Source organism: Carlito syrichta, unplaced genomic scaffold (genome assembly GCF_000164805.1).
Source record: "Carlito syrichta isolate Samal-C Ts95f unplaced genomic scaffold, Tarsius_syrichta-2.0.1 Scaffold312123, whole genome shotgun sequence".
In the NCBI taxonomy this organism is placed as follows: Eukaryota; Metazoa; Chordata; class Mammalia; order Primates; family Tarsiidae; genus Carlito; species Carlito syrichta.
The window spans coordinates 590,040-617,785 of NW_007256219.1; the positions used below are offsets into that span (position 1 = coordinate 590,040).

A 27,746-nucleotide genomic window follows, 5' to 3' on the forward strand; every position below is an offset into this window, starting at 1 on the left:
TGTGCAAGTCAAGCAAATAGTGATGGTTAGTAGATGATCATTTTTAATTTATTCAATGGTTTCCTTAGGGCTATCCTTGTTCCAGAGAGGATACAAGGTGGCTTATTTGAGGTATACCCAATAGATGGTCCTGATGGTTCCCTGAGGTTTTTCCAGGCCACACGCAAAAGTCAACACATAAAACAGCAAAAGCATCCTATGAAAACTCCAAAAAATAAAGGTGGGATGTTAAGTCCATGTGATTCCAGGTAGGAAAGTTCTGGTTGATGACACTTGAAATACCTCAAAAGTTTGCTTCATAAAATTTGCAAAACCTGTCCTAGGATTCAACATTTCTTTGTGAGGCATTCGCTTGAAATTTACTTAGAAACAAAAATACGCATTCTAGATCGCCTTGCTTTCCTCTGAATATGATTCATTCCAGCATTAGCCAAGTGATTGAGGTTGGGATGCTTAAAACTCATAGCCCAAGAAAACACACACAATAATGAAGCAAGTCAAAGCTAATTTCAAAATATTATAATCCAATCAATCACACAGCTCCTAAAAGTGGCAGTGGAGTTTTTAATTACTAAGAGTAAAATCTGATCTGGGTCTAAATCTCTAGATTAATGGCTTATCCTTGTTTAGTCCACAAGAGTTGTCTGCTATAGTCAAGAGAGAACTCTTGGAGTTCTACTGCTCAGGAGGGATTAACTTGATATTTAAAAAGAGGTGACAATATAAATGTATAGCTTCTGATGCTATCCTAAACAGGGAAGATGTACGTCATTAAACAATGAAGTAGCTTAGTGCTGCTTGGCCAATGCCATCACAATTACTATGTCATGTCCTTGGGTGGCATCTGATTTTTAGAACACCTCAGCTTTGAAAAGCCTATGGTGCCCATCCTCACCATGTAACAAAGAATCAAAATAAAATATGAAGTCACAAATAGTTTAAAGAAATACCATGAAGGCTATTTAAATGGTCTATAAAATTGCAAATAACAAAAAGCTACTTAAACATCTCATAACGTACCAAATGCCAAATGCTCCTCCTCCCCAAAATGGGTTACTCTTGTTTGTGTGTGTTTACATACTAATTCTAACAGAGAAACACAAGTTAAAAACTAAAGGTCTGCCTGGCGAGGTGGCTCAAGTCTGTAACCCCAGCACTTTGGGAGGCCGAGGTGAAAGAATTGCCTGAGCTCAAGGGTTTGCGACCAGCCTGGGAAATTTGGCAAGGCCCTGTCTCTACAATAAATCAAAAACTTAGCTGGGTGTGGTGGCAAACGCCTGTAATTCCAGCTACTCGGAAGGCTGAGGTGGAAGGATTGCCTGAGCCCAGCAGGTCGAGGCTGTGGTGGCCAGGAGTGTGCCACTGCACTCCAGTCTGGTGACAGAGTGAGACTCCAACTCAAAAACAAAACAAAACGAAACAAAAAACTGAAGGCCTCTCTGTAGACATTCACATTACAGTCTGAAGAGCTTTAGGGCCACCCTTCAGAATTTCTGAATCACCGAGCAAGTAGTCTCAAAGTCAAACACTCATGTCTGATGCTGGATAGAAGCCAAGTCAGAGAGGGTGTTCAGTTTGTGGGTAGACATATGCCTCTGCACTTAGAGGATGATTGGATGGGATTCCACCTTCATGTCAACAGTGGGAAACAGATTTCAAAGAGCCTATATCCAAAAGGGCTGGAGTTGTTGCCATCTCTTCCCAAGCTGTTGGGAAATAAACACAGGAGTAGATGGTAGCAATTTCCATGGGTTGCACATCTCCCAGTGGAAAACTACAAGTGATAGGAAAGCGTTAGCAATCAAGGTGATCTTCTCCAAAAGTTTAGCTTCTCTTTGTTATAAAAATACAAGCAGCAAAATAATTTGATTGCATCATTGCTTGGGCAGTAAATTGAATTTTCCCACAAATAGAGTGGTGTTTTTTCTAGATGCTAAATCTCAACTTTGGAGATTTCACATTTCAGCCAGTCAGAATAAAGAGATAAAAAGAGCCTCCTGAAGATAAATTATGTTCCAAAATTCCAAAGATGCTGAAACTTATGAAATAAGCTTTTCATAGTGTAATTTATTCCAATTGACTAGGAAACAAAAACCTTAATAAGTTCTGGTTTTTCACATTTAAGATGACAAGATATTTTTATATTCTAGTTGCTTAATTTGTTTCAAGATATTACAGTACAAAATCTAAATTTTATCAAATATTTCTTAATAATCACTGTGATTTAAGTCCATAATAGAATCCTTGAATAAGCTCTGTGGTTATGTTCATACTATAATAATACACAAAGCATGTTCAAATGATGTAATTAATGTTTCTGAAAAATCAAAGAAAATTCTAATCACATTCAGGTTTGGTACTACGTGTACTTTTTAATATTCTAGCTCTAAAAAAAACTGGAATCAATGTATAGTTTTACATATATAAAATTTTCAATGAATTATAAAATGTATGCATCTATAATATCCCAGTTTCAGGACACAGTCTCAAAAAAGATTCCCAAGGAAAATTCAAAAGGGAAAAACTAGAACAAAACAGAGGTGTTCTACCTTGATTGTCTCTGTTTGCCATAGTGTATACAAACAGAAAAATTAAGAAATGCTACATTGAAAATTGCAACCAAGTTTCTTGACAAATATTAAAAAATCAAATTCTGGCATTTCATAACTATTCAAAGATTATTTATTCAGCTCTAGTAGAGAACAGTTTTAGGTGAGCATAATTCCTTCTGTACATGTTCAGAAATGCATTTCAAACAATCACTGCTTTATTAATTTCAAATCAAGCTGTCATTCAAATGCAAAGAACATATCCTTTGTTTAGTCTGACTAGTAATACTTATCAGCTCTTTTTCTACCAAAAAGGAAAAGTTATTCTCTCTCCCTCTTCATTCTTTGTAAGATGAGTAAGAAGGCTTTTTAAAAAATGTTTTGAAACAATTCATTTTTGGCTATCATACAACACAGAAAACAAAAACAGTCGATTAAAAAGAAGAAATCTTTGTATAATTAAAAGATAAGTAAATTTTTTTTCAACTACAGAAAATTCCTGACAAAATTTATTATATTCTAAATGGCTAGCTAGTCTTTTTTGAAAAGATCACTGAAATAATTCCAATCCTCCATCCACACAAAAAAATAAAAAAATTTAATTTGGAATCACATTTAAAATTGTTCAGTTTTTCAGTGTTTTGCTCTCAATTTGCAGAAATATTAAATGATTTATTAAAAAAAAAACTTAGAATACATTTTTAGAACTTGTATTTAATTAGAACTTTCAAATTTGAAGAATGTGTGTTAATTTGTCAAAAAATATGACTTTGTACAATACAGAATTAATAAGTGTTTAGAACAACATAATTTTTCTAAAGTAAAAAATAACAAAATATAGGCAAATACTCAGAAAAAAATTTATATTCTGTTTCAATCTTGCATTTTTATGTGTATATCTACCGATTTTATCTTTCTAGTATCACTTTACGACAAAATTAGCCTGATACACCTTCTTGCAATTTTGGTTTTTTTCAGGTATTAAAACCTCACACTAGCTAAGCTCTATGACAAGGAAGACCAAACAGTGAAGGGCCTCAAACAAAGTCTACTTGAGGAAACTTTTATTATTACATTTTATGAACTTGTTGGTTTATTTTCCATGAAAAGAAAGACCAGACTGGGGAGATAGACGGCATGTGTCACTGATGCAGGGATTTTGTGTTTTGTTTTTGTTAGTTAGTGTTAGTGCACTCCTTTACCGAAGTCACAAATATAATTCACATTCTTATGATAATAATAATAATAAAAATTCTTTGCACTAGTTTTATCACATGAGGAAAAAAACCCCCCAAAAACCACTGCTCCAACCAAAAGCAAAATGCTATATGTTCAGAGTTGGGATCAAGAAAACTGTGAAGACAGCCAAGTTATAAAAACCCATTTTCAGCTCTGGAACAACTTCTGAAAATAAAGAGAGCATTTGGCATACTCTGTACTAAAGAATACAGTCTTACTTTCATTATTTCCTCATTCTGGGGAGCCAATAAAAGCCTTATGGAATAAAAAGTCTTGCAAAAATCCTTCAGTGGAAACATAACCAACCGCCACCACTACCCCCCTTTTCAAGGAACGAGAGTTGATAAACTGTAATGAGTATAGAAATTTTTACTTTTTCTTGTAAGTCTTAAAAGAAAGAAGAAGAGGCGTACTGATTTTTCAAACAGTGATGACTTTTCGCACCTAAAAGATACACAAGATTTATGCATTTCATTTTCAAAGAAATATCAACAAAAATGGATGACGCCAATACAGAAGCATTTGCCACTGCAAAGGGCCTAAGCACAATCACATCTTGTCCTGATCATACCTGCCTGCCAGAACAAAATAGGCAGCTGACCAATTATGGGGTGTTTATCTATACAGTGGTACCTTTGTTCTCCAACAATGTCAGATTGCAAACGTCCTGGAACACACATTTACCTGGAGGATTCTTGGCAGGATCATTGTGGCTTGGACTTCCTGATTGTCCAGAATCTATAAAGAAATCACAGAAAATGTTTTCTTTTTAATTTGTCTTGAAAGAATTTCACAACCCTCAGGAGGACTTAAAAAAAACCTTAAGTTATAACAATGAAGTCGAGTGCTTAAATAAAGTATGCTTTTCCAAGACTTTTGATAGCAATATTTTATTCATTAAACTAACTGAATGTCTATATGCATTTCTATGTCAAAAGAAAAAAAACAGGCATTGATTTATAATATTCTCGGGCTACAGCAAGGCTTTTTTGAAACAAAAGGTCTGCCCATAAAGCCCCTGAAGATGGTTTGAAGGTTAGGCAAATATGAAGTCCTGTTGGGAGCAATATGAAATAAAGCGGCCATATTCCCTTAAAAATGCAATCTGAGTGTAATTAAACATGGTTTAAAAAGCCTGAAAATATGTTTTTATTCAGTGAGTAAAATACACAGAAATGAGAGTCCGCTTTTCCAGGATTTCACACACAAGTACACATATCCACTCCAATAATCCCCCAACCTATTGGATCCAGGCCCAGATTTGTCTACATCCCATAATAGCAATCGATTTGCAAAACCAAGAAAAGCACAAATTACTAGGTAGAAACCAACATGGCTTTGTGGAGAGCAAATTGTTGGATCAATTTAATTTTCATCTGCGACAGATGGACAGACTTTTCAGATAAGGAGGAAGAGATCAATGTCGTGTATCTGGATTTCTTATCCCACATAATTCCTCATCAACGCTACAGAAAGAAATATAGAGGATGCGCAACTGTTAAGCAACGTGTCTTTCCTGTGACTCATCTGACACAGTGGCGTTTCGCTCACTCCTCTCTCCTCCCTGTCCTCCCTGTATTTATGGGTCATTTGCCCCATACGAGGACACACTTACTTGCAAGCTGCTTTGCAATCTTCTTTCATTGGTCCTAGCATCTAAGTTTTGTCTCCCCAACTCAATGGCATGCTCCCAAGCAGAGGTAGAGATCCTGTCTACGTCTTTGTGTCTTCCTCAGTGTGCTGTCCACAGCTGTGCATGCACTAGGCTTGCAAGGGTTGCTGGAGAAATGAATGGATCAGATTCAGCAGCCTCTCTGCTTGCCCAGAAAAGACAATTCTGAACTTGAAAACGAATTTCAACAAGATCTGATAGGTGAGACCAAGATGACGGCTCTGTTAGGGACTGCCGGAAATTGACAGGTCTCTCCACCAAAACCTTGCTGTTAGACTTAAGCCAAGGAAGGAACTGAATCTTGGGTAAGCAGAAAAATCATACCCTGGCTTTTTACATCAGGGTGATTCTGTTCTTCCAGGTAAGTGATTAAACGTACTGAAATTGCTGCTTCCACTATTAGATGCAAGAACGTTCTGTTAGTTTCTCCTTGTACAAAACTTGGTTACTTCTGCCCTTTGCTTCATTCTTTCTAGCTTAGATTCAATGCTGAGATTAGAATTTTACCCCCTTTTTTCCATTTTCTTTATCGTGTTTTCATTTTTTGCTCTAGAACAGATTTCACAAAAAATCATAGCAAATATTTAGTGATTTCCACATTTTCCTCCAATTTTTCCCCCAATTTTTCAAAATGGAAGCAAAAAACAACTGGAAATGAACACAATTGCAGTCTAGATTCCAGTTAGTGTCCTGCAGATAAGTCAGAGAAGTGGGTACTCTCTAAACGTCTTCTCTTTCATCTCCCAGGAATTCCTCTGAACTTGAGGCAAGACTCAGTGACTTATCACTTAGAAGAGCAATTTTTCTCTTTCTACATTCCTATAAGAGATGGTACAATATTGGCCACTTTCCAGCACTGGAGTATGATAGTTGCAAAAAAATGATCAATTATATTATTTTGCTATAGCCTCAGTTCTTTCTGCCTTGAATTCTGACGAATGTCTTCATGCCACACTGTAGGTTAATTTCTCAAGTGATTCTAACATTCTGAGGTGTTCCTACTCATGTATAACACACCCACTGACCAGAGCCTCCCTATGTTGCATTTACCCTCCGAAGCTATCTCACATTTATGAAGACTGAGACATGCATCCCTCCAGGCGGCTGACGCCAACTTCGTGATAACACAACATGAAGTGGGTTAGAGCTGTCAGGGCAGCGGGGGCTCCATTTCAAGAGCTGTGGACCCCAGACACGAACCCTAGCACACTGGGTTATCTCAACTTCAAAATGGCATCACAGATTTCTTTCCCATCATGTATTGCGTGCTTAATAATTTATAGTAAAGCCTGGCTCTGTGCCTTACAAGTGCTATGATCTTGTGCAAAATTACTTAACTCTTAGAGCCTTGGTATCTTGATCCTGAAAATTACAATAATTTGGGTCCAGTAGAGTAAAGAACGAAGGTCTCTTCCATTTGTAGGCAAGTATTCAGTTAGAACAATGGCATCAACTATTACCACAACATCCCCCTTTGCGAAACTCAATTCTTTTCTGCTGCAAATTACTTTTTCTTCTCATTTCCAACAACTGCAGACCAACTTTTTCAATTGAAAAAATATACTTAATAATTAAAAAAAAAAGCCACAAGCATTTGAGGGAAAAATAAAGCATACCCTAAATTTGAGTCATACATTTACTTTTTGTACCGATTCCACTTTCTAAAAGGATCTGGCACACAGCAACAAGTTTTTCTTCATAATACAGAGCCTGTGTCCTCTCTTGAAATAAAATCGTAGAGACTGTGCCCCCAAAACATAGGAGGGGGCCTTCTCAGCAGATGAGAAACAGAATGCTTACTTTTCAGATTGTAAATTCTAACACTATAATCTACTCTTAACTCTTATGTCACCTTATATTGGTCACTTAATTCCAAATGTTAGAAAAGGAACTAACCAGGGAGTCGCAGCTGGCAGAGAAACCAAAAATGAACTGTTATTGTGGTTGACTTCAGAAAAGGAATTATTCAGACCACATCTAAAACCCTTCCAACTCACCACCTAGGTCAAATTACTCAATACCCAAAGGTTTTATATAACCACTTCCATCTCTTTGCTCAAGTTCTCTCTGTCTCTCTCTCTGTCTCTGTCTCTCTCTCTCTCTCTCTCTGTGCATGCTTAATAATTTATAGTGAAGCCTGGCTCTGTCCCTTACGAGTGGTATGATCTTGTGCAAAATTACTTAACTCTTAGAGCCTTGGTATCTTGATCCTGAAAACTACAACAATAGCATTTCCCTAGCAGAGCCATTACAAAGATTATATCAAATCAAGCATCAAAAGCATTAGGTCAGACACGGTATACATGATCAGTAAATGAAAGATATCGCTAAACATAGAGACATAGTTTAAAGTGATTAGTATTTTTAAGGGACTGTCAGGAAGGGGAAAAAAGGGCACAACTAAATTCTGTCCATCCTAGTGCAAGCATCTAACCATGCCTATGTCCACCTGAAATTCTATGTAAATACTTTAGACCAATGCTCCCCCCAGGGGGGAAGGTTGCCTCAAGGCTCTTAGGATCGACCACGAGTAGAAGGAAGCAGACACTAGCCAGCTGACACAAATTACCTCCCAGAAGGCTGAAGTCTTTGAGGAACAAACCTGGTTAGATTAAGGGTTCTATGAATAAGGGTACCTGGTCTGAAACCAGGCCAAGTGGAGACCAAAGGGAGGCCCAAACTCTACCTGTACGATAACCACGTGTATACCGAGTTCTAGATTGTACCCCATGTCTTTAAAATAAAATGAATTAAAAAAATTAAAAAGTAAAACGAAAGGATAAAGTGTTCTGAGCTCAGCACACTAGGTCTTAAGTTTGGAAAGATCTTGATTTGGGGGAAAAGAGGGGACTGGCTGTTGAAGGCTGCCAACCAAAACCTGTCCTCCCTCACTCCCCCTACCTTTGATTTCCTCTTGCTTCATTTCAGTCTACATTTCTACATCTCCGTGTTTGTCTCTTTCCGACTCAACGGGACATGATGTTGAACTGAAATAGATTTTATATGACATTCTTATAAAATGTCATATTCCCCATTCTTTATTATTATTATCATCATCATCATCATCATTATTTTGAGTTGGAGTCTCACTCCACTGCCCAGGCTGGAGTGCAGTGGCATGCTCACGGCCACAGCAGCCTCCACCTGCTGGGTTCAGGTGATCCTTCTGCCTCAGCCTTCCAACTAGCTGGAACAACAGGTGCACACCACCACCCCCGGCTAATTTTTGTGATTTTTTGTAGAGATGAAGTCTCACCAAGTTGTCTCAAGCAATCCTCTCGCCTCAGCCTCCCAAAGTGCTGGGATTATAGGCTGAGTCATCGCACCCGGCCTGTTTTATTATTTAACTGTGAATTAACATATATTCTTCTAAAAATGATAATAAAATGACTTCTAAATTACTCAATACTGAATTACTAAATACTGATTTAAACTCAATCACTTCCTCCTCCCCCAGGTTAAAGACTCTCCAGGAATTAAAAAAAAGTCCATACCCCCGCAGGACCCTGACTAACTTTTCCCCAATCCTTTCATCCACTCCTTTCAAAAAAGAGTCACACAAAGGAGGGATCGGGAGTCTCTGGGCACTGCCAGAGGACGGAGGAAGAAAAGGGGGACACGTGACAATACAAAGCATACCTGGTCCACTACCATGAGGAGTGAGGATCACTTAGAAGCCCAAACTTCACCTACATGCAGCTACTTATGTAGTTAACCCTCACTTGTAACCCATATCTCTATAAACAAACAAACAAATAAATGAGTTTGACAACATTTATTAAAAATCAAAACAATTGTTTGTTTTTTGTTTTTTTAAAAAAGGCAGTCAGGCCAGACACAGTGGCTTACACCTGTAATCCCAGCACTTTGGAAGGCTGAGGTGAAAGGATTGCTTGACCTAAAGAGTTTGAGATCGGTCTAAGCAATGTAGCAAAAACTCATCTCTACCAAAAATATATGAGAGAATCAGCCAGGCATAGTGGCACATGTCTTCAGAACCAGCTACTCGGGAGGCTGAGGCAGAATGATCACCTGAGCCCAGGAGGTTGAGGCTGTGGTGAGCAGTGATAGTGCCACTGCCTTCAGTGACATGGAAGGGTGACAGAGTGAGACCCTAAGTAAGTAAATGAATGAATGAATAAATAAACAGTAGTCCATTGCTTGTGGCTCTTCTAATATCTAAACTTGACCTAAAGAGGGAACAGGTTTCCCTAATGACTCAATATTATGGATGATCCCAGGATACTTAAGTGATCCAAATAAGCCATCCAAAGTTACCTGACAACTATGAATATATATATTCTCTATAAGGACCACCTATTCAGACAGACTGCTTCTTGACTGGATATGAGGGAATCCTGAAAGCACACAAAGCCAAATGGTTTTTCAGAAGATTAAATGTTTTGGGGAACTTTACCTTCTCCTAACTTCCCTCTCTCTTCTCACCATTTACCAATACATTCAAAACTGTTTTCAGAATTTTAAAAAACCTTTTAGCTACTTTCCTTATCTAAGTTGGAAATAGTAATTATTATCATTGAAACTCTATACACTAATTGATGCTTTAAAAGAGAGGCCAATTCTAAATAAAATTTAGTTTGGATGATCTCTGATAAACAAAGGAAATTATGCACAGTCTGGTAGAAGTCCTACGAAATGTTTGCTAAATATATATGATGATAAATAAAATGGCCTGTAAAATATTTGCTACTGACCACTAACTTTCTGGAGTGGATAGACTGCAATTATCTGAGATGGGTGAGTCATTAAAACTGTAAAAGATTTTTCCAAGGTCATTAATACATAAATCAAATGCAAATCAATTAAGATTAATGGAAGCTGGGTGCAGTGGCTCACACCTGTAATCCTAGCACTTTGAGAGGCAGAGGCGAGAGGATTGCCTGAGCTCAGGGGTTCGAGACCAGTCTGGGCAACTTTGAGACCTCCTCTCTACAGTAACTAAGAAAATCAGCCGGGTGTGGCAGCACACGCCTATAGTTCCTGCTACTTGGAAGGCTGAGGTGGAAGGATTGCCTGAGTCCAGCAGATCGAGGCTGCAGTGGCCGTGAGTGTGCTACCACACTGCAGCCTGGGTGACAGAGTGAGACTCTGACTCAAAAAAAAAAAAAAAAAAAAGATTTATGAAGCACCTTCTATACCCCTAACACTTGGTAATGTTTGGAACACAGTAGGTGCTCCATAATGCTGATTACACTTTCATTTGATTTACAATAATGCCCTTTAAAGTACCCTTTAAAAAAAAGATCTATATATCCCATTCCACATAGAAGTTTAGAGACTGCCCAAAAAGAAGACACATACAATTTTTTAAAAAATGTGATAGGTACTACAAATGAGTACATATCAAGAAGGAACAGTTTATTCTTCTTTAAAGGGTGGGCAAAAGCATGTCATAAAAGATATCAGAAGGAGGTGAGCTTACAAACAAGGTTCTGGAAAATGACCTGGTTTCCCAGCTTTCTGGTACATATTTCACTCTGCTACCAAGGTGATCGTCATAAAACTCCAAACTGATTAAATTAAATCCCTGCTAAAACTTTTACATGTATTCCAAATACCCACAGAAAAAAACTGAGTTTTTTTCAGCAAGCCGTTCAAAGCACCTTGATCTTGACCCTGACAGCACCGGGTGGTCACACCTTAGTCTTTTGGTTCCTTGTGGGTCACGTACATTTGATATCTCTGAGTCTTTGTACAAGATGCTCCCCATTTCTTCTCCCTGAAGTTCCCCCTATTAAAGTCGCCTCTTTTGTACTCTGGACATCATGACATGCCCTATTGAGCCGTATAGCCCTCATCTTTGGGGCAGTGCCTAGCCCGTCTGGTTAATCAAATGAACAGAAAACAATTGTCCTATAAACTATAGAAGCGCACAAAGAAGACTAAACATGCCACTCTATGCTAAAATAGACACCAGAAATCAAACACTTCTGTAGCAAGGAATGGGGATAGATGATCAGTTCCCAGAGTCTGACAGTTTGATGGAAGGCTCAGTTCTGCTTTCCTCCTTCCTGAAGGGATATTTGAAAACGGGATGAGGTAGATAAAAGAAACAATTTGGGGTCCGAATTTCATTTTTGGCTCTCTCCTATAAAGGGAAGAGACGTTAGGTGGAGATCTGTGTTCCTAGTTTGGCAAGCAGAGGGCCAAGTAGCTTCTAATAACCTTTACATTTAAACTGTCCTTCTACTCTTAGATGAAGCTTATTATTCCAAGATCTCTATTCTCTGACAGCATGACTTAAGAATCAACAGAAAAAAAGCAAGCTTGAGAAGCATGATTTTAATTGAGAGTCATTTTAGTGCAAAGAAGGAACTGAACAAGGTAAATTGTCAGGCCCTCGTGACTCTAAAATTCTATGATTCTATAACACTATAGCTTTTATATTAAGGGATAGCAGAGGCGTAACTGAACCCACACTATAACCTGTCAACCTACAGGTAGCCTCTTGCTAGAACTAAAGTTAGTCATCATGTGATAAAGGGCCCCTTTGTCGTATTCCTTTGCCTTAAGCAGGTGAAGAAACAGCCCTTTGTCCACTAAAGAATATCACAAGGTTTTTCAAAAGACTCAGAACAGTCTCTTTCTTTATCTCTAAAACTTTATGATTTACCAACATACTAAAATAGTATATATATTTTAAATTAAATATACAGCATGCCAGAAAGAATCATTTAAAAAAAACCGGAAGCTGTAAGAAACAAAAACCTAAGTGAAGGAATACAAAAACATATGTTTTTTAACTAGAGAAACAAAACGGTAAGACAAAAAGATCTACATTTTTAGAGGTAAAGGGGTGAAAACTATTCTCCTTGGGCAAAACCTCCCTCTGACTTTTCTTCTCTTTCTGCCCAAAGTGTTGTGCCTCGCTCTTGGAAGTTTATTGTCCGCCATGACTGATTTCCTTGAGATTTATAGCAAGTTAGGTCTATATAATCACAGTTCCTATTATATAACTTGGCCTTTTTTTTCCATCTTCAGCACAGTTAAAAGCCAACACAGCTTCAGTTTTCATGGAAGAATGCTTCATCAATTAAGGCAACACAAAACTATACTTTTACAATATTTTCTTTTCCTTCTATTAAATGTTTATTAGCAAAACAACACAAAGAACCCAGGAAAATGGAATGTTTTCTTTGCCTCTTATTAGCATGTCGAGGTTTGTGAACAGGGTTTCTCTGCCTCCACTTCCCTACCATGAGGGCATGTGTCTGTGCATGTGTCTGCATCTCTCTCTATCTTCCTTTCTCTCTCTCTCAGCTTCTTCGTAGGACACTGCATTATTTGGAGTCCATTGCATTGCAAAACTTGGTTAACAAGCGATATACATAGGAAGTTGTAACTCTATTGCTTTGCTAATAGAGTCTTTGACATGTTTTTAATAAATCTAGTCTCCTCCTAAATCCAATTCTGAGCAGCAAAAAGAGAAAAAAAATTCTGAATACTTTTGGCAAAACCAAGATGATATTTGGGAGATGCAACTTCCCACATTTATTTCATCTTATTTTATTTTATTTTATTTTATTTTTTGAGTTGGAGTCTCACTCTGTCACCTAGGCTGGAGCACAGTGGCACACTCACAGCCACTGCAACCTCGATTTGCTGGGCTCAGGTAATCCTTCTGCCTCAGTCTTCCAGATAGCTGGAACCGTGGGCACGCACCACTAGCCTGGCTAATTTTTAAAAGTTTATTGCAAAGGCAAGGTCGTGCCAAAGTGCCCAGACTGGTCTCGAACCCATGGGCTCAGACAATCCTGTCGCCTCTGCCTCCCAGAGTGCTGGGATGACAGGCGTGAGCCACCGTGCCTGGCCTACTGCATATGTTTGATCATGCCTTTTAATCTATACCATTTCACATCTGAAGGCCTCCACCTCCAGATCTCCCTTTCTATTGGTTAGCACTGATTTTTTTTTTTTTTGAGTTGGAGTCTCACTCTGTCACCCAGACTGGAGTGCAGTGGCCACTCCCGGCCACCACAGCCTCGACCTGCTGAGTTCTGGCAATCCTTCCGCCTGAGCCTTCCAAGTAGCTGGAACTACAGGCGTGCACTACCACGCCCAGCTAATTTTTGATTTTATTGTAGAGATGAGGTCTCACCAAGTTGCCCAGGTGGGTCTCGAACCCACAGGCTCAGGCAATTCACTCACCTCAGCCTCCCTAAGCGCTGGGATTATAGCTGAACCACCAAGCCCGGCTGGTTAGCACTGATTTTAAAATATGTGTCTGATTTAGCAAAACCTGTCATTTTAAAAGAGATTGCTATGTTGAGGAACCTTGAAGATAATGTAGTTTAATTCACCAGAAAAAAATATGGAACAAGAGAGTAGATACGTAATACATACTATTTCTTACCTCTATGCCTTCCACTAGTGCTATTATTAAACCTTTTTTTAAAAGAGCCACTTTTTTTGCTTAATAGGGAGATTAAGTTCAAAGCATCACGTCCCAAGGATTAAAATAAGGATTTGCTTGGGCTCAAGACTGAAATTTGTCCACAGGATATTAACTGAAAAACACAAGCCCCTGAAATTCAAGGTGAAAAAAGTCATAAATGCGTATGACAGCAATTCGAACCTGTCTACACCAGGAGACTGTTGACCGGTGTAGATACAAAAACCCCTGCACAAAAAGTGTTAAACCTGCCAACATCTCCGACCAGAGGGTTGCGGTACTTCATTAGCTAGCGCCAAAACCCCCCACAAAGGGAAGCTAGGATAATCGTATCTGACCTCTCTGCCCTAAGATTAAGTTCAATGACTCTCTGCTGATCCAGGGATTGAGCGAACCAAAGGTCACAACCAGGATCACCTATCCTTCTTGCTTTCGAAGCCTTTGACCTACAGAATGCAAAAGCACAGGACTGGTCATTGTCAACTTTCTTCGGTGTGTTTTCAATTAAGTAAATAAGATGTGGTAATTAAATCAAGATTGCATAATATGTTTTTGATTTGTAATCTCATTTAAATTAATTAACTGACTCAATCCTTGCTTCGTTTTTAAACTGGTCGAGTTAGGGAAAGAGTTCCCGGGAGTAAATCCAGTTTTCTATCTTTAAAAACAAGGCAAAGCAATCTGGCATATGAAAAATAAAAAAAGAAATGCACCAGCATAATATAAATACAGAGGCAAGGGCGCTAATGTAGAGGAGGGAGAAGTTTTATGGCATGATTTTGACTAAACGAAATAGTTCCCACACTAGAGAGAAATAAACTAAAACATTATTTATTCAAAGCATTTCTTTTCCAATTTTATGAAGATTGCATATTTGTTGGAAGCAAAACATTTCCAGCTGTATTTTAAGTTTCTGAAGACAGTTGTAAGATTTATAATCTTTCATAAATGCTGCCCATATCTTATAATATTAGATGAACACGCCACTGCGTACTTTGAGGAACAATTTGCCAATGTAGCTTGCCACATGAAAATAATAAAGTCCTTTCCAAAACCCGGCCAGATCCAGTAGGAAAAGATGAGACGAATGTTCTGTCTTTTCCATCTGGGAGACATTTTGGATTTCAGCTATACTATGTAATATACGCTTTTTTTCTTGGAAACCAAGAAACCTTCATTTTATAGCAAGGTATGTAGTGCAAGGAAAATGTTGGTGAAATATGAATCTGGAAATGAAAACCAGAATGTCATCAGACTCAAGAACATAATCATGGAGGCAAATTGAAAAATCAATACAGAATTTCAACATAAGCCAAATGCAATGTTTATGATCTTATTAGTCTTACATTTTTCTCTTAAAAGGAAAGCATGGAAAAATAAATGCTGTGTTACCTCCGCAGCCCTGAACAGCATTTGTTCCCCTGCCCAGCACAACGACTTACATGTCTGCTTTGTTTGGTCCTGGGGTCTTCATGTATTACTCTGTCTCCCACCCTCATCACACTCAGGCATACACAGGCCCCTTGGGGGCTATGCCGTTTCAAGTCTTTTCTCAAAACGAAAGATAATAGACCTCGGTTAAAACTAGACCCAAGGCTTTCTGAAGTTTCAGTGGCAATCTTTCTTCTCAGGGAGCAGGACATGTTCTCTCCAAACTGTCTGCAGAGTCAGGACTCCTGGGTTCTATTAAGCACTTGTACTCTCACCCTAAGTAAACCACTTCGTGCCTGAATCGGTTTTCAACTTTCCCAGTCACTTACAACCGGAGAAGGAAAATGTAAGACTTTAGTCTTAGTCATTGCCACAGGTATTAGAAATAAGGGGCTGGGCATGGTGGCTCAAGTCTGTAAACCCAGCACTTTGGGAGGCCGAGATGAGAGGATCGCCCGAGTCCGCGGGTTCGAGAACAGCCTGGGACACTTGGCGAGACCTCATCTCTACAAGAAATCAAAAAATCAGTCAGGCGTGGTAGCGTGTGCCTGTAGTTCTGGATGCTTGGAAGGCTGAGGTAGAAGAATTCTCTGAGCTCAGGAGGTTGAGGCTGCAGTGAGCCATGACTGTGCCACAGCACTCCAGCCTGGGAGACACTGTGAATGAAATCTTGATTCAAAAAAAAATTTTGTTGAATGAATAACACTATTTTACAGTGAGCAAGATAACCTTTCATTGTTTGAGTATTATCTATACATATTCTAATTTTTAAGTTTCTACAACCCTCTACAAATACAACTGTAATAACTGATTCAGCCAATGACCAAAATGTCATACTCTTATTTTTTCAAGCACTCATTTTATCATAGGCATGTGTTTCTAAAAAGAATTTTTTTACTTGAATACAGATTTCTCTATTATGTTAGCTAAAAAGACACTTTGCTAAATCATTAAAATGTTTACATTTAAATCATCTTATGAACGTAGAGAAAATAAATTGAATGGGTTTTTTATAACCTATATTAGTTATATGTGATTAATAATCAGTCCTTGCTTTATTATTAAATTATGGCTCTTAAGTATGGGTTGATATAGTCATATAAAAATAAATGTATACATTTAATCCCAAGGTAAATAACAATTAACTGAATAATAGAGTAACATGACATATAGTATACTTTCTTCCAAAGTAGAGTGGATTTTTATTTCGGGTATTCATTACTGCCTCTGTTTATTAAAAAAAAAAACAACTTTATCATAATATTGTAGGAAAAAAATCAGAGAAGTCACTTGATGAAACAGGAAGCTTGCTGATGTGGCCGATAATGGTTTTAAATGTCCTCACAGTTCCTTGATAAGTGGTTCAAAGAACTTCTGTCCCCATGTTTTCAGGGCAAAAGCTAATTTACCAGGAATAAAACTACTTGGATAATACATCATTGAACTAACATTTTTGAAAAGGGATAAAACAAGGAAACGAGGAGATAGTAACTTCCTCTTGCAAATTAAAACTATGCATGAGAGGAAAGTAGCTCGATTATACTGATAAAATAAAAACAAAAAAAAAAGCTAACTAAAGTGATATTTTCCTTTTAAAAAAAAGGACAGGTCAAGATTATTCTAATAAATAGAATAATGTGTTTGAAACAACTATGAAAAGTTTACAACCTAAGAAGAGTGAAGATTTCTTATAATTACATGGAGCAGTATTCTTTCAAATAGCCATTTTATTTTATTTTATTTTTGAGTTGGATGCTCACTCTGTCGCCCATACTGGAGTGCAGTGGCCGCTCCCGGCCACCGCAGCCTCGCCTGCTGGGATCCGGCGATCCTTCCACCTCAGCCTTCCAAGTAGCCGGAATTACAGGCATGCACTACCATGCCCGGCTGATTTTTTCATTTATTGTAGAGATGAGGTCTCACCAAGTTGCCCAGGTAGGTCTCGAACCCGCGGACTCAGGCAATCCACTCACCTCAGCCTCCCAAAGGCGCGGGATTACAGGCTGAGCCACCGAGTCCAGCCAAATGGTCATTTTAAAAGAAAGGTTTAAAATTCAGATAATTCTAACCAAGCATAAGAAAGAGTCTCTTCTAGAAGCCTGCCATGGAATCCACTGCTCATTGCCATGGTTATTTGGGATATGAGAAAAAATGATGCGAGGCATGTCTACTTGCTAAATCCATTTGAAAGAAGGGAAACAAGATCTGTGCACCAGGTACTCAAACTTCCCCTCATTTTGTCATATTCCTAATTTTATCTTTTTTTTTTTTTGAGGAGTCTCCCTCTTTTGCCCAGACTGGAGGGCAGCGGCATGCTCCCAGCCAACGCAGCCTCAACGTGCTGGGCTCCAGTGATCCTTCCACCTCAGCCTTCCAAGTAGCTGGAACCCAGGCGCATGCTACCACGCCCGGCTAATTTTTGATTTATTGTGGAGACGAGGTCTCACCAAGTTGTCCGGATGGGTCTCGAACCTGTGGGCTCAGGCAATCCACTCACCCCAGCCTCTCAAAGTACTAGGATTACAGGCTAAGCCACCAAGCGAGGCCCGTTTTATCTTTAGTAGAGATTCAAATCGAGTCCCTATGATTCCAAAACCTCTTAGCTAAATCCAAAGAGTATGAAAAAGAACAAGTTTCTGCATAATGTCCCATCCATATGTCTTAACCCTGAATGGGTTATCAAACCTATGTAATCTTATACATCAATGCCTTCCAGATGTGACAAAATTTTAACACAGACCAACTGCAAGCACTTTCCTGCAGATTCATCTCCCACGCTCAAAAGACTATTTTCATGGCATGTACCATCGCATATGGCTAATGGTCAGTTTTCCAAACTGATCATTAGGCAACTGGCATTTCCTTCCAATCAAAAAACAAACTATGCTGCCTACCCAACCTCCAACGAAATCAGAAAAGAACCAAGAAACCACATCAGTATTTCCAAGTTGTAGCTAGTGCTTGATTACAAGCGCAGCTGAATTTTTCCTTCTCTATGTTTGGGATTCCCAAAAGATGAAAAAGGGGAGAGGGGATCGTCAATAATTCTTTGTCAGAGTGAACTGGCACAGGAACAATTTGAGTCTGTCACTTGTTGCTTTTGGTTTTAAAGATTGGTTCTAATTCAAGAGAAGAAATACTTCTTGACATTTAAAGCATGTTAAAATTTGAAAATTAGGCCGGGTTCGGTGGCTCAGCCTGTAATCCCGTGTTTTGGGAGGCTGAGGTGAGTGGATTGCCTGAGCCCGCGGGTTCGAGACCCGCCTGAGCAAGTTGGTGAGACCTCATCTCTACAATAAATCAAAAATTAGCCGGGCGTGGTAGCACGTGCCTATAGTTCCAGCTATTTGGAAGGCTGAGGCGGAAGGATCGCCGGAGACCAGCAGGGTGAGGCTGCGGTGGCCGGGAGCGGCCACTGCACTCCAGTCTGGGTGACAGAGTGAGACTCCAACTCAAAAAAAAAAAAAAAATAGAAAATTAAACGACAAGATAATTCATGAATTTTCAAAAGCATCTAATAGTAATGCTATGATAAAAAGCCTTTATAAACTACATTTTCTTACCTGTACGATGACCACTTGTACACCTAATCCTGAATTGTACCTCGCATCTTTGAAATAAAATAAAATACAATGAAAAAATAAATAAAACTATTTCCAGAGAGGATAGAAAAGATTGAGTAGCTCAATGCCAGTAAGAAAAACTAGTCCAAAGCTTTGGAAGATATCATGCAAACTTCATTCCCCTGTCCCAAATTACTGCTTCGAACCTTACCTCAATTCTATCCCTCCACCCACCCCCATCATTAGCATTGTCAGGCAGTGGAAGGTTATCCTCAGATCCACACTTGACTCTGTTCCTACAAACGGCCTTTTCTAGCTCTGAAACAACTGACTTCAGGCCAAGTTCAACCAATGGGAGGCAATGGTGGGAGTTTAGGAGGTTGAAGGGTGAGGAAGGAGAAAGGGAGATATTTTTTTCCATCTTCACGGCTTTAACAGAAGCCTCCTAACAGTTTGTTCTTCTTTTGTGATTCTAGCTTCCACTGGACAGGTTCCTCCTTCTATGAGCCCCCTCCCTTCAGACAGCTCCAGCTAGCAACTCCAGTACCACCACCTTCTCCCTGGACTCTCCAGTCCGACTTGTGGTCATGAATTCCTGTTGATGCTAAAGTCTCGGTTACCTCACTGCCTATTAGGCTTTTCAGCTAGTCTAGCTTCATTGTAACTGGTTCTTCCTACGAAATTCCTTCTATTGGACTAGTAGTTCGGCGTGTTATTTTTCTCAACTGATAAGACACGTGTCTTTTGAAGTTTGACATTTTTATCACTCTAAAATAAATGGCAGGTAATAGAGTTAAAAAGGAATTGGATAGATTAGATATTAGAGATCTTAAAATATTCATAAATTTCAAGTATCTGTTATGATTCTAATTTTTTTTTTTTTTTTTTTTTGAGTTGGACTCTCACTCTGTCACCCAGACTGGAGTGCAGTGGCCGCTCCCGGCCACCGCAGCCTCAACCTGCTGGGCTCCGGCGATCCTTCCGCCTCAGCCTTCCAAGTGGCTGGAATTACAGGCATGCGCTACCACGCCCTGCTGATTTTTTTTGATTTATTGTAGAGATGAGGTCTCGCTGCCCAGGCGGGTCTCGAACCCGCGGGCTCAGGCAATCCACTCACCTCAGCCTCCCAAAGGCGCGGGATTACAGGCTGAGCCACCGAGCCCGGCTATGATTCTCATTTTAAAGGTAAGAAAGAACTACCACCATTCAGTACTAAGTATAAAATCCTATATTCCAAAGTAAGTTTTTTGTAATGCATGAAATTGATACCTAAAGATAATCACGTCTTTTAAAGCAATTAATTACATTTCCAATGCCGTGCTGTAAATACATCTCTTCCAGGAGATCTTCTGATAATCCTACCCACCCATCCAAAGTCATTACTTTTTAGATTTACTACTTCATAGTCTTTCTATCCAAATTTTAACAAGTTGCACATAATGAGTTTTTCCCTGTGCGTGTGTTTTTCCCACAAACAAGACTGTGCTCCTTGACTGTTTGATTTTTATAAAACACTATACATTTTCTTATGTCCCATGACACAAGCAACTTGGAAACGCTTACCAATTGTCTGAATATCTGTCAGTCTCATGTGAAAATACTTGAAAGGTTGTCTTAAATATGCACCAATACACATCAACATAAGAACAATACATTCTGGGAAAGAGAAGTGATTTCAACATTACTCTGCTTTCCCTAGGAACCAGTTTACAAGACCCCAGTTGACATTAGATATTACAAAAGAAGCAAAAATCACAAAATAAGTATAGACAATGGCATTTTGTTCTATCACAATTGTGTAATCCATGATGCTTTACGAAAACACTCTACAAATAGGAGATAACAGGAAAAGATCTATACTTGTATGCATAGAGAAATATATGAACTCATCGTACCAAAACTTTAGAATCACAAATGCAAACAGTACCAATAGATGTGATTTTTTTACACTGTGGTAGATAACAGCCCGGCTGGAGGGAAGTGACATAATGGAAAAACATATAGCATCAATTCACGTTTTGCCAACTTTTCGCGATAGCACTTTTAACAGGATGTCACTGGCGTTTGGTATGCACACTCAGCGGCCAGTGTTGCACTCAATAGAGCCACGTCCCTTTACATCCTTTCTCACAATCACTTTGAACTTCCCCTCAAAGACCTGCTTCTATCTCTTTATTAAACATTAACATCCTAGTTGGTGGCAGTTATCCCATTATCATATAGAGATTGTATTTGCTGAGAATCACTGTTTATTAAATGTTTTAAGTCTGAGCCTGAAATTTATTTTACTCAATCTCCATTATATAAAGCAAACTTCATAAATTTAATTCAATAAATATTTATTAAAAAATAAAACGGGGCCGGGCTTGGTGGCTCAGCCTGTAATCCCAGCACTTGGGGAGGCCAAGGCGAGTGGACTGCTTGAGCCCGTTGGTTCGAGACCCACCTGGGCAACTTGGCGAGACCTCATCTCTACAATAAATCAAAAAATTAGCCGGGCATGGTAGCGCACGCCTGTAGTTCCAGCTACTTGGAAGGCTGAGGCGGAAGGATCGCCGGAGCCCGGCAGGTCGAGGCTGCGGTGGCTGGGAGCGTGCCACTGCACTCCAGTCTGGGCGACAGAGTGAGACTCCAACTCAAAAAAATAAAAATAAATAAAACGGGTTAGAGTCTAAGTAGGAGGCATCAAATGGTGACGAAGTCAGTCTAGCATTAACTTCCCCTTTTTGTGTTTTCCATTCCCTTTTATTTTCCCCAATGAGAAAATTACAGTGTATTGGGTAAGCTGAGAGAAACCTCCATAAAATGACAGGGGACATATTGCACAGACATTAAAAACCGTAGGAATAATACTGAGACCACAAGATAGAAATATTCCTTGGCTGTCTCTGGTAGTGGCAGAGAGGACGAGGTTCCTGATGCCAGAGAGGAAAATGAACCTAAATTTGAACAATTTTTTTGTTACACAACTATTTTTCAAAACTTTGCCTTATTTATTATAAGTTACAGTCAGGAAAAGACAAGAAGAAGTAAAAAATTATTCCATTTCTTCCGATGTACTCCACATGTATCTGCTGTCATTTAAGGGCATGCCATAGGAATTGATAACCCAGGTGAAACCAAGGTACAACAACTGAGGTTGAGTTGTTTATGTTCTAGGAAGCAGATAACCAAAATCATCACAGATAACCCTGGCCCAGAAATAGGTTTAAAGAGGCACCCCCCTAGAAAGAGGCTGATAGAGCAAAGAACTAATCTCCTCCACCTTCAGACAAGGATCTGGTTGGAGCCAATTTACACAAAATCTCCATCTACTTACAAGCCTGGCAGCAGACAGAACAGAACAAATTAACACTGAAATTGTTTATAAGCAAATTATTTTTTAAAATTGGAAGTGCACTATGCAACCTCAACCCAGAGTCCATCCCTCCATGTCTCTGTCTCTCTCTCTCTCTCTCTCTCTCTCTCTCTCATTCTCGGAAAGGTTAAATCTTAGTGTGATATCTATCCCCTACACATCTCCACGATGGATTATACCTGACCTGGAAGAAAATTCTATTTTTCTAGGTCTGCTTAAGTCTGGGCATGTTGGTTCAGAATGCCAGTGAGGGTACCAGAGAATGCTAACTGTGGGATGGTTCTCTGCCCAAGAGTTGGACTGAAACCATCAGTTGACTTCACAGTACAATCAACTGTCAAGAGGAAGAGGACTTTTGGTACAATTGGCCTAGGCAGAAATTAAACCAGCAAACAAAGACAACAAGGTTTGGTGTTACAGCTTCCATCACCAACCTGCAGAGCTCTGTCACTGCCTGAAAAAAGCACAATTCTTCTTCCTGTGGCACTCTCTAGGAAATGATGCTTATCATTTTTTCATCTTGTTAACAAAGTATTTCATTTTTTAGCAAACTCTATATCTAAGGGATACTTTATTTTATTTTATTTTTGAGTTGGAGTCTCACTCTGTCGCCCAGACTGGAGGGCAGTGGCCGCTCCCGGCCACCACAGCCTCGACCTGCTGGGCTCCGGCGATCCTTCCACCTCAGCCTTCCAAATAGCTGGAACTACAGGTGCGCGCTACCACGCCCGGCTAGTTTTTTATTTACTGTAGAGATGAAGTCTCGCCAAGTTGCCCAGGCGGTTCTTGAACCCACGGGCTCAGGCAATCCACTCACCTCAGCCTCCCAAGGTGCAGGATTACAGGCTGAGCCACTGAGCCCAGCTGGGATACTTTAATGAGATAAAGATGGGTTAAGTATCCAGCCAATTTATGCAAGCATATGAAACAAGAAATAATCTCAAAGAAACTGATAATTTCTCTTTTACCTGAAAGCCTAAAGTTTGAATGAGAAGACTTTTTTCTGCTGCTGCTTCCTTCTCATTTACTTAGGTTTGTTTACCCAGTGTCACTACAAATGACCACAGTGAAATCAGGGTTCCAGACCCAACCAGAACTCAAAAGCTCTGTGACCCCAGTCCAGATCCCAAAGCCAAAGCTTCCTCTTCACCTTAGCTCCCATTCAATGTGATCTCTGTGTTTTTAGAGTGACAACTTTGCTCAGCTTTCTTTTCGCTGAGAAGGAATCTTTTGTGGCATTATGGATATGTCTGTCATACCATGAAAACCAAAATGACAACACAAAAGGGGAAAAAAGAATCCCGTGAGGGCATGAGGAAGCAAAAGGGGGTAAGAAGCGAATGGAGATGCTTTTTAAACTTTCCTTTGCAAAAATAAACTAATAAAAATAAAATAATAATGGAGAGTTCCCTAACTGCATCCAGCAATTACCAAAAATGGAGTAAATCAACTGATATAATCCAACCACTCGGTAGGGAACAACAAATACTTCCTCAGTCCATTCACAATGCTAACAGTGCTCTTAGATGATGAATGCTTTCTATGTTACTTTATAAATATGTTCACACTGCTTGAACTTAATTTTCTGTTCACCTGTTTACCTGGATTTGTTGTCAGCTGAACATTCATTAAGCATTAAGACACAAGAAGTGCAGTGACGATGAGATAATCTCAAGACCATTACTCCTCCCATGAGATTCCCAGCTAGAATCTATGATAAGTGAAAGATAACTTCATTTACTTGGGTTAAAGAGAGGAGACGAAAACACAAACTTACTCTAGAACTTTAAAAATCAAAGAGAGAGCATTGCAAGTATATGGCTTTATTTTTGACAAACTTTTCATTTTTTTCTCATTTGAAGGCAAGGTCTGATACAATTGAGGGCATTTCTGATTTTTCAGCTCCTAGTTTGTGGAAGGTAGTTCCCATTTAAGGGAAGGAATGCTGTCACTCCCAGGCCTAGCACTTGGGACACTTCAGGGGCCAGAAACCTTACACCAAAATACACCACCTTTAACCACAAAGCAAACAACAGTAATTAAGACCATCAGAGTTAATTGTGTCTACTCCCCAGAGAATGTGTCCTCCAAGGCTCCTTGATATCAGGTTGGAAGATTAGTAGCAATTTTACTCCCAATTGTCTTATTCTCCCTCTCTCTCTCTCTCTCTCTCTCTCTCTCTCTCTCACACACACATACACACACACTCACAAAGTTCATCACATCCACCCTCAACACTACAGAGTCTACAAGTAAAACCTTAAAAGAAAAAACATCAAACTGCTTAGATGAGTTTTTTGTTAGTTTATTTAATCAGAATAATCTTGATCTTCTGTTTCTTAACCTGCTCAAAATTTGCTGTCAATCTCATGAAATTCTTCTTTTTTTTTGGCCCAGGCTGGAGTGCAGTGGCACGCTCACGGCCACCCCAGCTGCTGGGCTCCGGCAATCCTTCCGCCTCAGCCTTCCAAGTATCCAGAACTACAGGCGCGTGCTACCACGCCCGGCTAATTTTTTTTTATTTTTATTTACTGTAGAGACAAGGTCTCACCATGTTGCCCAGGCTGGTCACGAAATTCTTTTAAGTTCAGAATCATAAATGTAATTTCTCGTTTGGGTCCAATCCATCAAGAATGTGTAGGCCGGGCTCGGTGGCTCAGCCTGTAATCCCACGCCTTTGGGAGGCTGAGGTGAGTGGATTGCCTAAGCCCGCGGGTTCGAGACCCGCCTGGGCAACTTGGCGAGACCTCATCTCTACAATAAAATCAAAAAATCAGCCGGGGTGGTAGCCCATGCCTGTAATTCCGACTACTCGGAAGACTGAGGCGGAAGGATTGCCGGAGCCCAGCAGGTCGAGGCTGCGGTGGCCGGGAGCGGCCACTGCACTCCAGTCCGGGTGACTGAGTGAGACTCCCACTCAAAAAAAAAGAATGTGTAAAATTCATGTCCTATACATTGGAACAATCAGACACTGATAATAAGGCTCCTTCTGATCTTCCATTTGTCCTAAGTGCTAAAGGTGGCAACAGTACCTTCACAATTCTCAAACAGCGTTCACCTACGTTGGTTTATTTTGCCCGAAGAGGCTGTGCTTTATTCTGATCCTTCACAGTGACCGGGAAAGAATGTAGCTTGATAACTCGCAGAGGAACAGGAAGCCTTGATTATTCCTTGCCTTTCCCCTACTGACTTTCTCTGTGACCTCAGGGATGGCGCTTAACCTCTCTCTGCCTCACTCCCCTATCTCAAACAAGCTATAATAAAACTTTTTATTCCAGTCCGCTGGGGTATTAGAACAATGAATCTGATAGGATGTCTCTAACACACTTTGATCTCTATAGGGAAAGTTGCCATAAAAATAAAGACATTGTTGTCATTATTCTAATTGAGTTATTTGCAAATGGATCTTCTTGATGGAGCCCAGTCCTCAGATACAGAAAAGTAAATTCTACCAGTCCTCTAGGGGGCAATTGCCTTGTGGCAATTATACCCACAACCACATTTCCTTATTACTGTTATAAAATACTATGGTTCAAGGGGAGGCAAAAGGGAGTTTAAGAAAAAATATGCTGCTTCTTTTCAACAGAAGATGCTGAAGTTGCAAATTTGGAACCCAAGGCTATAGGCAAACTTTGACAGAACATGTGTTCCAAATTAGCGCAGGGTTTGTTAGTCGTGTCAGAAAGTCAGAGGTGTCCCTGGGGCTGCAGCTCCTTAACAAATTTTGGAAATAATTTAGAAGAGAAAAATGGCAGAATTACAAAAAATTAATCTAAACTCAACTCTATGAATGCCACAAAACAATGACAAAAAAGAGCCAAGGCTATGCCATTCTCACCAATAAAGATAGCGCATCTCAAGGTGAAGCAGGCACACGGGGAAAACGAAACAGAGTTTAAGAAGAAAGTGCTATGGACAGACAATTTTACAGGAAACGACAAAACTTTCCTTGAGTGTACTGGAAAACCATACACTGTCTCCTCTATTAAATACCTATAGGCATGAGACTTGGTGGCTCTGTTTCAGACGCTTGAAGAGTTCCATACTCCTCAACTGAAATTTTCTTCAAAGTAAAGAATAGTACTGTCTTGCATTATGAAATATGAGAGACATGGGACCTCCCTTTCAAAACAGACAAGGGGACCACCCCACTGCACATCTCCAGGGAGTATCACACACGGCACATGGCGTGGGCCACAGGGAGGAAGCCATCCAAAGTGGTTCAGTACATTTTGAAGGCTGCCTATGTTTCAGGGAAAAAAAATTCCATTTTTTACAAAACCCTCAAATGTGGGGATTAAACCAGGAACATGTATTTGAATACATTTTCTTGTATTTTCCTTTTTAGAAAAAATTTCAGCCTTCTGAAAAGTATTTGTACAAGGGTACCTGCATGATCAAAGCTTGTATACCTAGCCCTGAATTGTACCCCACATCTTTATAATAATAGATAAATAAATTTTTTAAAAAAGAAAAGTTAAGCCAGGCTCGGTGGCTCAGCCTGTAATCCCACGCCTTTGGGAGGCTGAGGTGAGTGGATGGCCTGAGCCCGCGGGTTCGAGACCCGCCTGGGCAGCGAGACCTCATCTCTACAATAAATCAAAAAATCAGCCGGGCGTGGTAGCGCGTGCCTGTAATTCCGGCTACCGGGAAGGCTGAGGCGGAAGGATCGCCGGCGCCCAACAAGTCGAGGCTGCGGTGGCCGGGAGCGGCCACTGCGCTCCAGTCTGGGTGACAGAGGGAGACTCCAACTCAAAAAAAAAAAAAGAAAAGTATTTGTTACAGGTGGAGATTTGCATATAATCAATTAAGCACAGGTGTCAGCAAAGATCACTTGAAGGAAACACGGGGTTATTTGCTGTAGCATAACAATAAATGCTACTTGCCTTATTGTCATGTCACAATCAGTGACACATTCAGTCCGCAAATTTTAGTGAGCCGTGGAAGCATTTGAGATGCAAATTAAAATTCAGATTCCTAGGCCTGGCGGGCAAGGACTGGGATTTGTACAGCAGGGCCAGGCCAGGAAAGTGGCACTTCCAACAAGCACCCCAGCTAAATCTCGGACATTGTTCTCAGCCCCGGGACAAGGGACTTGGCTGCTAATGTTTGTTCGCAGGCACCAAACTGGAAAGCAGAAAGTAGCATGTGACTATAGAGTCCTAAAAAAACAAACAAACAAAAATGCAGCCTTTAAGCCAAAACCGATCTCCACTTTTCTCTCGCTCCCCGCCATGTGATGCACCAGCTTTGGCCAAAAATCACATGTGTACAGTGAGTCCTAAAAAGCAGCTAAATCCAAATCCACACTGAACCACTCTGAACTTTATCACACTTCACAGAGCTTTAAATAGAAGTCTCCTCGAAGCATCATGCCCTGACTGGCCAAGGGATTCTTTGGGCACTTTGCTTTATCCAAGTGATCCAGAGTGACCCCAGGTTCCACTCTGCACATTTAGTTAGGCAGTTTTCTCCAAGTCGAGCACAGAAGGATCAAAAAGAAAACACAAATATTGGCATA

At 39.9% G+C, this 27,746-nt stretch overlaps 1 protein-coding gene across 3 annotated transcripts in view; it reads right to left on the reverse strand.

Moving 5' to 3' along the window:
- The window catches only part of NFIB (nuclear factor I B), a 240,167-nt gene that overhangs the window by 102,165 nt on the left and 110,256 nt on the right, over positions 1–27,746 (reverse strand). For 2 of the 3 annotated variants that reach the window (XM_021718358.1, XM_021718357.1), the window contains one exon: positions 4,473–4,526. In XM_021718358.1, coding sequence (XP_021574033.1) covers positions 4,473–4,526 — 54 coding nt within the window. Of the gene's footprint in view, positions 1–4,472; positions 4,527–5,403; positions 5,547–27,746 lie in introns of those variants that run through there. The other variant, XM_021718359.1, reaches the window with a different exon arrangement.